The 12,596-nt window shown below is 38.8% G+C and overlaps 1 protein-coding gene across 2 annotated transcripts in view; it reads right to left on the bottom strand.

Annotated features, from left to right (window-relative positions):
* PDGFD (platelet derived growth factor D) overlaps window positions 1-11,281 on the bottom strand; it is a 223,476-nt gene extending 212,195 nt beyond the window's left edge. For both annotated transcript variants that reach the window (XM_069469000.1, XM_069469001.1), the window contains exon 1: window positions 11,013-11,281. In XM_069469000.1, the coding sequence (XP_069325101.1) occupies window positions 11,013-11,136 (124 nt within the window). In that variant the 5' untranslated portion in view covers window positions 11,137-11,281. The remainder of the gene's footprint in view (window positions 1-11,012) is intronic.
* Window positions 11,282-12,596: the final 1,315 nt, after the last annotated feature.

The following is a 12,596-nucleotide window of genomic DNA, read 5'->3' as shown; positions in this document are numbered from 1 at the left end:
GCCACATAACGGTGGCTCTCATATAGCACTTCCTTGCCCTATATTTATTCACATACATATTTTCTTTCTTCAGCCAAAGTGTAAGCTTTAACAGAGTAGAGACTATACCTTAGGTTTAACTGTTTCGGCTCTATAGTGCTTCATCTAGCTAGAGCTTTGCATGCAGTCAGTACTAAATAAATACTTGTTGAATAAATGGATACTGTGTATGTTTATTGCAGTTGGTTTTGGTGAAAAGCAGTAAACTAAAGAATCAAAACATTATAGGCCACAGTGGCTCTTCCTAAAATATTTAAATAATCCCCCCACACACTGTACTTAAACTAAATTCCAAGTAGTTCTCACTCCATTCTAGTTTGTTTTTTTTCAATTAACAAATGTTTAAAAATTCTTTAATTCCATGTTCAGCCAACTTTGTCAATGAGGTTTTTGTTATTATAGCAAATTAATGCTTTTATATTCAATAACAACTCTTTTGTTTTATCCTTAGTAAAATAACATAGTGTAAACATTGTGTTCTTCCATAGATAAACTTATAAGTAGAATGAAGATGCATCAATTTTTCCTTAAAGTCTATCATCCAAACTGACTCTTAAGACTTGTTTCCTGTTCCTTAATTTACTTCCACCTCTTTTTTTAACCCTTTATTACATAGCATGAATTTTGTGTAAAAGTACTTAAATACTAATACTGAAAAGGTATACTAATACTGAAAAGGTATACCAAAAAGAATCCATTCTAGCAGGAATTATGAGTGAAGTTTTGTTGGTTTTTGTTTTTGCTTTTTTTTAAGACAGTTGAAAATTCTCCACATTTCATTAATACTGGTCAAAAATTAACTCCAAATATCATGCTTATGCCTAAAGTGGCAGTGTAAAAGTATGTATAATCTTGGGATTCTCAGCAAAGCCTTTTGGAAACATAACCAATTCTTCACACCAAGCCACTGTTTATAACACGTATGAAAGCACTTTGCCATGTTAAAAGCACTTAAGAAATATCACGTATTATTATCATGCACCCACAAACATGAATCCCACTTACTTCAAAAACATAACACATAGTTATTTACTTCCTGTTCACTGTGCATGCATTTCATGCAAATATGGGTTTCTTTCTTGCCTTCCTAACTCTATGTTTCTCCACATGGGTGTTGTACAAGCTGCTAAAGATTAAAGTGTCCCAAAATTAATTTTCTATCTCTGTGACTTTCTCTAATCTGCTCTTCCTCTTATATTCCCTGTCCTGTTCAATAACATAACAACCATCCAGACAATTAAGGCAGAAATCTGACAGCCACGCTACATTAAGAGTTAAAACAGAATTCTGCTGTTTGCTTACAGTCTGACAGTGAGAGGACTCACGCAGCCCAAAGATCTGACATTAAAAAAGGACACTAACTGATTTACTGATTCATCAAACCTTATTAAGCTTCTCCTATGTGCCAGCCAACGAAATGTACAATAAGGACGCTCAGTTGTATTAAATACAGTTAGTGTATATGTATATCTCTACAGACATCAGATATGTGAATAAACAAGCACTATTGTAGGCTTTATGATAGAAATGTGGGATAAATAAAGGAGGAGCCAGTTCTCTCTGGAGAGGGCTGAGAGTCAGGAAAGTCTACACAGAGTGGTGTAATTCCTGTATCTAAAATGTGACACCTGATCTGTATGTTCACTCAACAATTCATTCAAAAACAATTCTGATGTGTCTGGAAGAACAGCAACAAAAAAGGATTACTACTTGTAAGAAATTCACCATTGAATGAATAACCTAATATTCTAAAATCTAATTATTTCATACAGTTATTTACCAAATTGGAGAGTTTATTTTAATTATCAGTGAGATCAACCATTGTAGATCTCAAGTAGTGAAATAAAAGGAGGACAATTCTGGAGCTCAGTAAACAGGCAGAAGAAAAAAATGGAGACGTATGGGTCATGTACACATAAGTAGCAACTGACCCTGGATAAACTAAGATCTTTCAGAGAGGAGCAGTAAGAAAAGAGTGGGAAGTCTGAGGTCAGAGCCCTAGAAAACATACCAATATTTATAGGGCAGACAGGAAGACTCAGCCAAGGAAACAAAAAAACAAAAGGGTATTCAACAAAAAAAAGTATGTATGTGTTCAATGTCAAACTTGTATAGTTATAAATATCCTCCCATTTAAAAAATACTATATTTTGTCCTCAAAAAATGTGGCAATTGTATAACTTGATAGGTTATAATACGATGTTATTTTTTATCTTGGAATGTTCTTTTTTTATATGTTAACAGTATTCCCATTACATTCTAAAAATCTTTCCTACTTCTTTCCCTATTCATAATGACAACAGGGAAAGAATAAAACATAAATTATGCTTTTTAAGGCTTTCTCCCACTTGCTTCTCCAAAGAACCTGCAATGAGTCCTGTGTTAGTTTTGGCTTCATTTCCATAACCATTTCCAACTTGTCGTTTTGGAGTAGTTCAAAGGAGGAGCAGCGTAAAGGCAAGGGGACAGAACATTTCAAGGAGAGACAGGCCAATCCCCGAGGAGACTACAAATCCTAGTGAACTACACCAGAGCAGCTCAGTGGAGCAGTGGGGATGATTTCAAATTGCAATGCATACAGGAGAGGAGATGAGGTAGAGACAATGAGTTGTGGTGAGACTGAGGAATTTTAAATGATGAGAAAGTGAAAAGAAACAGAAAAACAACTTGTGTATGTTGTGGGATGGTGGGAGGAAACTTGAACATACTTGCTGGCTGAAGGGATGGAGCCAGTAAGATGGGAAGGTTTAAAGATAGATGACTATTAAACTCTATGGATTTAAATCATGGAGCAAAAGGAGTTAGAAAGAGGTAGAATTGTGCAAAAGATAGGGATCAAGAGTGTGACACACTCAGACTTGCACTGACCCAAACACAGTCTGACTTTGCACTCTCTATGGCTGCTTTTATGCTGTCATGGCAGAGTTGAGTAGTTGCAACAAAACCAGATGACCTGAAAAGACTAAAATATTTACTATCTGGCTCTTTACAAAAAAACTCTGCCAACCCTTACCTCTGATCCAACCTATTAACTATTTTTTCCAGCTTAAGTATGAAAGTTTGGTAGATGTGTTTTCTGTCTTCGTTCAAGTTATTGAGGATTCTGTACCCAAAATGGTCTAATCCAAATGGCCAGTAAAATCACCATTCACCTCCTTATTGACTAACACAAATCTATTAGTTACCACTAGAAGAATGATAATAATAATGATAATGATAATAATATTATCATCAAGGCTACAATCATTACTTTCCACAAGGTTTTCATAGTAAACATTGTCAATTTCTGGTTGAAATCCATATATACTTAAACTAGTACCATTTCCAGCTTATGAACCTGGTAAACTCAGACACATAATCTGAACTTTCTTTATGGCTCAAGGACAATCTGTTAAAAATCAACGACTTTGCTGAGCTGTAATATAGTAATTCCCTACTGACGTTTAGAGACAGGTTGGAACTATTTTCACCTTATTCAATAAGAAGCCTAAGCCAGCTGGGCTTGTGTAGGTCTTATGGAAGCTTTTCAAGGCCAACAAATACAAGAGGAGGCAGGAAAACTACCAGCTGTCATTTCTCAGTGCTAACAGTGTGAATAACTCAAACCAGTCTTCTTCTCTAATACCACACTCCTATTTGCTGTGGGTATGAGAGCCATATAGACCAGTGTGACGGAATAACATGGAAAGTAAAGACATATGGTCTTTCAGTGCCTACCGCATGATCCTTACAAACTCATTTATACATTTTGTGACACTGATTTTAGCTTTTAAGCAGATTTGTTTGCCTATTTGTTATTTCATTTGGTTGCATTTTATATAGCTGAGGTCTCTGAATAGCTAACTTTTGTAAAAGTAAGAGGTTGCTATATTGCTTATTAAATGTTTTAAATGTAGAACTTGTCAGTATCTTCACATAGTGGGTCTGAAATGACCTGTTCAGAACCAATGCAGTTCATTCAACTCCTGCTCACAGCTCACACCCAGCAAGTGTCCCTGAACTCCTTCAGTCCAGAGAAGGAATGCTGGATTTCAAATTTTAAAAATAAAGAATCCTAATATATACAACATGGTGACTATGGTTAATAACAATGTATTGTATTCTTGATAATTGCTAAGAAAGCGGATTTTAAGTGTTCTCACTACAAAACAATGATAAATATGTGAAGTAATGAATATGTTAATTAGCTTTATTTAGCCATTTGACAATGTATACATATTCAAAACAACAAGTTGTACATGACAAATATATACAATTTTTATGTCAACCAAAAGTAAATACATAATAAAATAAAATTTTAAAAGAAGTCTAATATGTGAGGCTTCAAATCATGTTTGGCTCATTTTATAGGCAAAACACTTCATCCAAAACTGTCTTCATAAATACACTCTACAAAAAAGTGCTCAAGTGTCAAACCTAACGTCTAAGAAGAGATCACTCCTCATAATGAAAGACAGCTCACATGCCTGTGCTATGGTGTTTCCACGGACCTCCCCGCCTCCTAATTACACAAAACCCACTAAACTGCACACCCCACAAATCACAAAACCATACAGTATTAATCTATCAATCTTAAAGCTAATACATAGATGTCAGAATACCAGGGTGTAGATGAGGGAAAAGATATATTATTATATGCATCATCAACACTTGTAAGAAACAAGGCATCCTTTATTCTTGTTCTGGGGAAAAAAAATTCAGAAGAAAGTATTTCTTCCTGTATGTGCACTTGTGCACATTGGGGTTGTCCTGTGGGTTCACTCCTTTATTTCTGACTTACATTTAGTCCTAAAATACTGTATGGGGAGGCAGAACATTTTTGCTTCAGCTTTTGTCTTAGATTCTCTTCTTTTCGCTATTATATATTATCCCCCTGTAGCTTTTTGCTGAAACTGTCCCTCATGTGAAAGTTAATCTAAAAATGTTCCCTTTTAAATTGCATTAATTCTGAAATGTAGACATTGGAAATAACTTAAAATGTTGTCAAACACTAGACAGGTTACTTCCACCATTTACTTTCCCTTACTGAGACCTCAGATAATAGCTGCCGTGTTGAGGTGCAGAGAGGCATCTAGGTGGGGAGACCTCAGGGATATAGCGAGGCACTAGGCACTAAGGATCTGGAGCTTTTGGACTAAGAAAGTCATTCACATCCTTAGCAATCATATTGAAAATGAAATAATTCAGTCTTGTCCGTGTCCTACAGGCAGTGAGGGTGTAGGAAGACTGGCTCTGAATACAGCACTGGCCTGGCTGACTCCTCAGAAATTCAAACCCTCCGCATTCAAACACAGAATGGGTCACGTTTCCCTCCAAATTAAATCTCTCAATGGCTTCCCACTTCCCTCAGCATAGTGGCCAAACTCGCTAACATTTCTCATGCCTTTCACAAGTGGACACTTGCTCACCTGCATTCTCATCTGCAAATCTGGCAAATCCCACTCTCTCCATTGTGAAAATCCTCCCTCCTTCCTGACTGCCCCCAACTTCTTAACCCCTATTTATCCTGCATTCTTCAGTTTAGACATCACTTCCTCCAGGAAGCCTCTCCCAATCCCTCAAGTCCTATATTAGGTGCTCCTGTGAATCCCCATACCTCAGTGCATTTCCTCCATTGAAACACCTATCACACTATAAAGAGCTTTCACACTTTAACTGCAAAATCCTCTTTTTTAAAAATAAAAATCTTATGATGAACTCAAATGTGGGAGACAGAAGTGTGGACGTACACGTGGAGCTGTTCTATTGATGACAGGGTGGAGAACCTCGTGCTACACATGTTCAGCCTCCTCAGTACCTGTGCACTGCCCTCTAAGGCACTTATAGACAATCTTACCACTTTCCAGAATACATCTGAAAGATACATACGATACACTGGAACTGACTACTTACTTGTCTACATTTTCCACTAGACTATACATTCCAAGAAGGCAGGAACCATGTATATTTCATTCATATTGTGCTAAATAACTAAGCTTCCAGAACAGGGTATGGCAGATTGAGATGCAAAAAAATAATCACTGAATAAATGAATGATAGTTATAGCAGGGGTAAGCAGCAGAGCTTGAGATAAAGAACTATTTGTGCTACCTTTCACTCTTTTTTTTCCTAGACTTATGGTGATATTATTTATTATTTTAATAGATTTAGGGGGTACAAGTTGAATTCAGTTATTATATATATATATATATATATATACCTAATAGCTGTAAAATCCAGGCTTTCAGTGTATCCATCACCCAAATAGTGTACATTGTACTCCATGGGTAATCTTTCATCCCTCACGCCCTCTCACTCCCCCTTTTGAGTCTCCAATGTCCACTATACCACTCTGTGTGTTTAGAAGACAGTCCACATCAAGTAAAGAATGACCTCAAAAGAGAAAACCTTGAAAGAGTCCAGGTAACTCAGACACTAACTCACTTCCACCCTCAAATCACGTTGATCCTTTTGTGAAAGATCAATGTATTTCCTAAATGACATGGCATAGATGAGTTAGAAACGTCCTACAGCTGGTTCACCTAAAAGATTTTCCTATTTTAATAAAAGGAAGGATTTTATTACGGTGTTCCGGAACTGCCTTTTTACACTAATCAGATTAGCAAAGAAAGTTCAAAAGTAAGTTCCAGAAGGAAGATGATTTACATTATGACTCAGCTCTCAAGGACAGAGACAGAAACACACATATCCTTCCAGACTCTTAGAATGATGGGGCTCTGGGACCACACGTGCTCAGTGTCTTCTGTGACGGCAGGCTTACACTACAGCTAGTCATTAGAGATCAGTGACTCTGTGGGCTCTGTTCCATTGTTTGAATAATTATCTGAAACAATATAGTTTTGCTTTCATTCACTGAAAGGAAAATCCTGTAGACAAAAATTACTGCCATTCAATGAACTCACAACAGTCATTAATGTGACTCAAAAACTAGTGGCATCCTCCAATATATAGCGTAAAGACACCTGGCTAAACTCTCCTCTTTAAAAGAATATATTAAATAGTATTTACTTACAGTGTCGGGTCAAAGCCATGTTGCATTTAAAATATGTAATTACCACTATGCTTTATAAGATTATGAGGCTTTAATACCGTTAGAGTTGAACAAAAAATATAAACACAGAAGAACATAAGATTTAGTCACTAATCTGATTCTTAGCTTTCAGATACTTCAAAAATAATTTGTTTATATTGTCCTTTGTTTTGTTGCCTTTCCTACGAGCTCTGATCTGTGTACTGAAGTCAATGGGCTGTCATCAAAAATCAAATAGAAAGCCACATTATTTAAGAAAGGAGCTTAATTACTTTAAAATCTAAGACAGCACAATTACTAAAACTGTAGGCCTATCACTAGATAATGATAACATAATAGATGATTCAAGTACTGGTGTATTATCCAAACAGAACTAAATTCAGAATTGTTTACCACCAACATCCATACTTTCTGAAAGCTACAAAAGGTCAAGAAGATGAAGAGTACATCTGTATTCTTAACCCTCTAGGCAGGAAGTTCTATCTAGTTAGATTTTAAAATAAGTAAGTAATACTGTCAGTTAATTGCTATCTTTACACTTCTTGATCCACACGCTGAGCAACACTTAGTTGTGGCCAGTTATTATTACAAAAGCACTAACTGCATAGGCACTAAAATAAGAATATGTGGATGCTATTGGTAAATTAAGATTTGCTCTGTGCCCAGAGGCAGGAATGAGTATCAAAAATCACTCAGTTTGAACAAGATTAATAAATAATAAATACAATATAAGAAAGTGTAAACATTCAATTAAGTATTGTGAATTATTATATTTTAATCTTTATTAGCTATAGAACCTCGTTTCTTCCCTGAGAGAGGGGCCAAATTCAACCATGCTTCACCACTGGGCCACCTTTAGCCATTCTGCAGGTAGAAGGGCTCTGCGCTATCCCTTTAGAACGAGAATGCATTGTGATGGAAAGTTTTGGAAGGCCAGGAGACAGCTGCAAGAAGCCTCCTATAATGGGAAGAATGAAACTATCATTTAGTAACCCTAACTCTGTTATGTCCACCTTCTTTCTTAGCTACCCCAGTTATCTGAAGTTATTCGGCACAGTAGATCAAAAACAAGTTTTTTTTGTATCAGGCTAGACAGGATCCAATGTACCTCATCCCCTGGACTGGATACCTGTCCTCTTTGTTCCCTTCCTGACCTCAACATTAGGCAGCACCTAACAAGGCTGGCAGAATAAATCGATGGTATTCAAGTGTGAAGACATGTCCATCATCAGACAATGGTTTCTAAAACTTCTATTCAAGAGTCACATCTAACTTTTTATTGTGATATCCTACCATTTGCATTCTGAAAGCCAGATTTTGTAACGATCCTAAATTAATGTTTGGAAACTTTTATTTTCCATCTTTCCCCTGATTATATTCCATGTCCATATTCTTCTCAACTTTATAAGGTATCTTAATCTGATAGTCAAATGTGCAAGAATATTGTCTCCTTCAATGAGCCATTAGGGAAATTTGGGAGAGCAAGTTGTTAACATTTGGAATCAGAACAAGATTTTAATTTAATAAGTTATTACTTTCTCTCTGTCAGCTCAACTATTGCCATTAAGATTTTCCAGATGTTGTCTAGCCTTTTTAAAAGACTTTTTATTCTTATTCTTTCACCAAGACTCTATGGCAATGTTTCTCAACGTTTTTTTCACTATCACTAACCCATCACCCCAATAAAGTGCCTTTTTAGACTTTTTTTTTAATCACTCTTCCTCCCTACGAATGTTAATACCACAGAACAGTATTATCTGTTCATACATGCTAGCCCTTTGGAGAAACACAAACCATTACAATATCTAAGATTTTTTTCACCCCCTAAGTTCCAATTTCACCCTCTTGGGGACAATACTGCCCCTCTTGGAGAATGCATGCTTATTTAAGAAAAAGTTACAATTCTCAATTTCCCAAACTAACAACTCATTATGATTGTCAACATTTTTTACTGTATATAAAACAATTTTTTGTGTCTAACTACCTTTTCCTTTTTCCTAATCTTATTTGTAAGATGGTATTGAGAAAAATATTAAGCAATAAGATCTAATCAAAATGCGTGTGTATGTGGACTATTCGAGTATTTGCAAAATAGCTTTAACTAAAATATGAAGAAATAAGAAATCCAGGGTAGTTTTTAAAATTTTGATGAAACAACGCACTTTCCATATAGCCTAGACAGATTATATATAGAGTTTTAACAATGGAAACCAAGTTCAGATTGTTCCCTTCCAAAAAAAAAAAAAAAAAAAAATGCTAAACTGCATGACTTGGTTTTAGTCAGAATCTTGGGTTAAATGGGCAATGGTTACATATTTTTCATTTTCTGTCCTTGACTTCTTGTAACTGATACTTGGGAGGCTAAGGATTACAAAATTATGGCTATGAAGTCATGCAAATTATAAGTGGAATTTTACTCTATGCAGCTAAAAGGACATATAAAGTACAAACATGAACAAATCCTAAAAATCAAACTAGGAGAAGACCTGTCCCTAGTGCGAACAGTAAAGCATGAAACAAAACCATAAAAGTTCGATCCTGAGCCTAAACCTTTTCTTAAGTTTAGTAAGAAAATTCTGTGCCTTAACTAAGATAGAGGGTTATCAAAAACGCGCTGCTGTAATATTTTACATAAAAACACAGTTATAATGTAAGGTGACTCCCTGTGGCTTCTCCTGCCACACACCTACACTACTACAGGTGACTTGTGCACACTGAAATCCACAGTCTACTTGTCATTGGAAAATATAATAAAGTTTTGTTTTTCCTTCAAAGTCCAAAAGTCCTTCAGTCAAGTCCAAATTAAGGACATACCAAGAAAAAAAAATTTGATAAGGCAGTAAGAGGGCTAATATATTAATTTACAAAGTAAGACGGTCATGTTGCTAGCTCAAACAGTGAAGCCATCAAGAATAGCTTGGTGTGGTCTCCCTGTGGGATGTGTTATAACTTTAAGCAGGCAGGAAAGAAGGATATGGATGCAGGATAAAACAAAAACCAAAAACCTATGGGTCAGTTCAGGTACATGGCAGAAACAGCTGCAAATTGCTGGGAACATCAGCTGGAGTGGGAATTGAAGGATAAACTTGAGATGTAGGTGGAGGCCCCAGAAAGTAAATAAACTCAACTTAGAGTCTCTAGACCCAGTGACCCAGGTGTCTTCCAGAGTAAAGGAAAACAAACAAGCTTGCTTGAGACCTTTCTTAGAACAGCTGTATCAAGCTTTGCTCCTTGCAAACAGCTGGAAAGCCTTCTATGCAAGGAAACTAGCAGCAGAAGCCTGGACCCCCTGTGGTACAGATGAAACTCCAGAAGTCCTAGTCTCCTGGCTTCTGAGTTTCTGAGCCTCGCTTAACTCCAAGGAAAGTCACTTAGGGGACAGAAATGGCAATATGCTTGCTGCACACGGCCATCTCCTAAAAATAAATAATATATAAATAAATTCTCACTCTGTTCCAGATACAACTGCTGGACCTAAACGTATCATTCCCTCTTCCCCACTAAAACAATAAAAATAAAAATAAGTCGCCCAGAGACAGCCACTTTTGAGTCCCTACACCTATCACAAGTTTAAAAGGTTAAGAGCCTGACCGAGGGGCGGCGCACCCTGAAACTTTCTCCAACTCCGGGATGAGGCACCGCATCCCGGTATCAGAGACCCATTGGACACCAAAATAACTTCTCAAGGGTACAAGGAGATGAGCCACCTGACTCATCCAATCCCCTTCCAGCATGTGCGTCCCGCATTCCTCAGTCCCATTCCGGAAGAAGGGGCTTTCTCGGGACTGGGGTCAGGCACAAGACCTCCCTCCCCAAACAACGCATTCAGCCCAGGTTCATATGGAAGATTCAAAAAGAAGGGGTGAAAAATTTCAGAAAGAACAATGACAACAATAGCAAACATGAGTATCGTTTACATTAAAAAATAAAGCGAGTCTCTTACCATCTCGCCTGAGGTTGGCGTTGCGCAAAGCTTTGATGGATGCGCTCTGCGGAGTTGCAGAAGTGTCCCGATAGCTGCACAAGTTTACGCAGACTAGAGTGTAGACGAAGATGAGCCGGTGCATTTGGGATTAGCGACCTAAGAACAGCGTCGCTCCAAGAAAAAGCCGGGTTACGCTCCCGGGACGGACGCCGCGCCGCCCTGCGCTCTTTTGCCGCCTGCGCTCGCCCAGCGTGGCCCTGGTGACTGTGCTAGTCGCCGAGCTCTCCCCAAACTTCCTGCATGCTTAACTTTCTGAGCGCGTGTGGGTGCCGCACTTCCTTGTGGTGCTGAGTTGATAAATGGTGACGGGACAAACAACAGGTTGACGTTTGTTCGCCCCCTCCGGTGGCCAGCAGCTGCAGCACAGGCTGCAGGGGGCGGGCGGCGCCGCGTCCGGCGGGGCGGGCGGGCGAGCGGAGCAGCCGCGTCCTCTGACCCAAGCGACGGCCCCTCAGCTGCGCGCACTCAGACTCGGAGCAGCCGCGCGAGCACCCCAGCTCCCCAGGCCAGGCCTAAACCTGCTTCGCCACTGAGCATGCCCAGTTTGACAGTGGGCCAGGACTCTTCCCACCGCCCTGGGCTTTACCTCAGTTGTAGGACCAGAAAGAAAGCAGGAAACAAGGTGGTCAAGAGGAAGTGGGAGAGGGTAGAATCCTAGGACTTCTCCAAACGTGACTGGCACATTCACCCACAAGCCACAGCGCTCTGGCACATCCACCCACAAGCCACAGCGCTCGCCTTCATGATGGTGGGATTTGGTAACGGGGACTGGAGTTGAGAGTGTTTATTTTACAATAACCAAAATCAGATTCTACTCGGGCAAAATTTCACTATGAGTATAGTGAAAAAAATGCAGTCACCGAGGAGCTGGATTCTGAGCTTTCCTTCGGGCTCCAGACAGTGTGACCTTAGGTGAGTTAAGGGTAATTTCTGAGGGGGAAAAAAATAACCAGTCCTTCCTATCTTACGGGGCTGTAGATGTGAGGGGCCCATATGGTGAAGTGTACAATATGTGCAGCAATAAATGTTCACCTTTTTTTTTAAATACCTCAGTCTTTCCCCTGGCACGATAGAAGGACAGGGCAGAGTGGTGTTGAGCAGTGACAGACAGACTGGGCAAGGGGAGGAAGTTGTGAGGTAACATTGTGTCCCTTTGCTTTCACAGCTCGTAGAAGGAAGCAGGGGCTATTCAGGTTTTTGGGAGTCTCCCTACTTTCAGGGTCTGGAACCTCCAGTCCAGGGGAGCTGCCTCTGGTTTCCAAGAACTTCTACGTCATGCGCCTGTCTCCCCAAGGTAGGGGCTATATTTGAAGAGAAGTGAGTTAAGAATGGCTGTTCACTAGCTTTGTCACCTTGAGCAAGTCATTTGACCTCTTGAGCCTCGGTTTCTTTACTTGCAAAACGAGGGTAGCAATTCTTAATTTGTATGGTTGTGGTGAGAATTATGTGAAAAAAAAATTACTTATCGCTTTGTTTGTAGTTGAATCCAAATCCAAATTCACATAATTTCTCAACTTCTCCCTGATGAGATCTGGAAGAGAA

Source organism: Eulemur rufifrons, chromosome 6, assembly GCF_041146395.1.
Source record: "Eulemur rufifrons isolate Redbay chromosome 6, OSU_ERuf_1, whole genome shotgun sequence".
NCBI classification, from domain to species: domain Eukaryota; kingdom Metazoa; phylum Chordata; class Mammalia; order Primates; family Lemuridae; genus Eulemur; species Eulemur rufifrons.
This window is presented reverse-complemented; position numbering and strand designations above follow the sequence as displayed.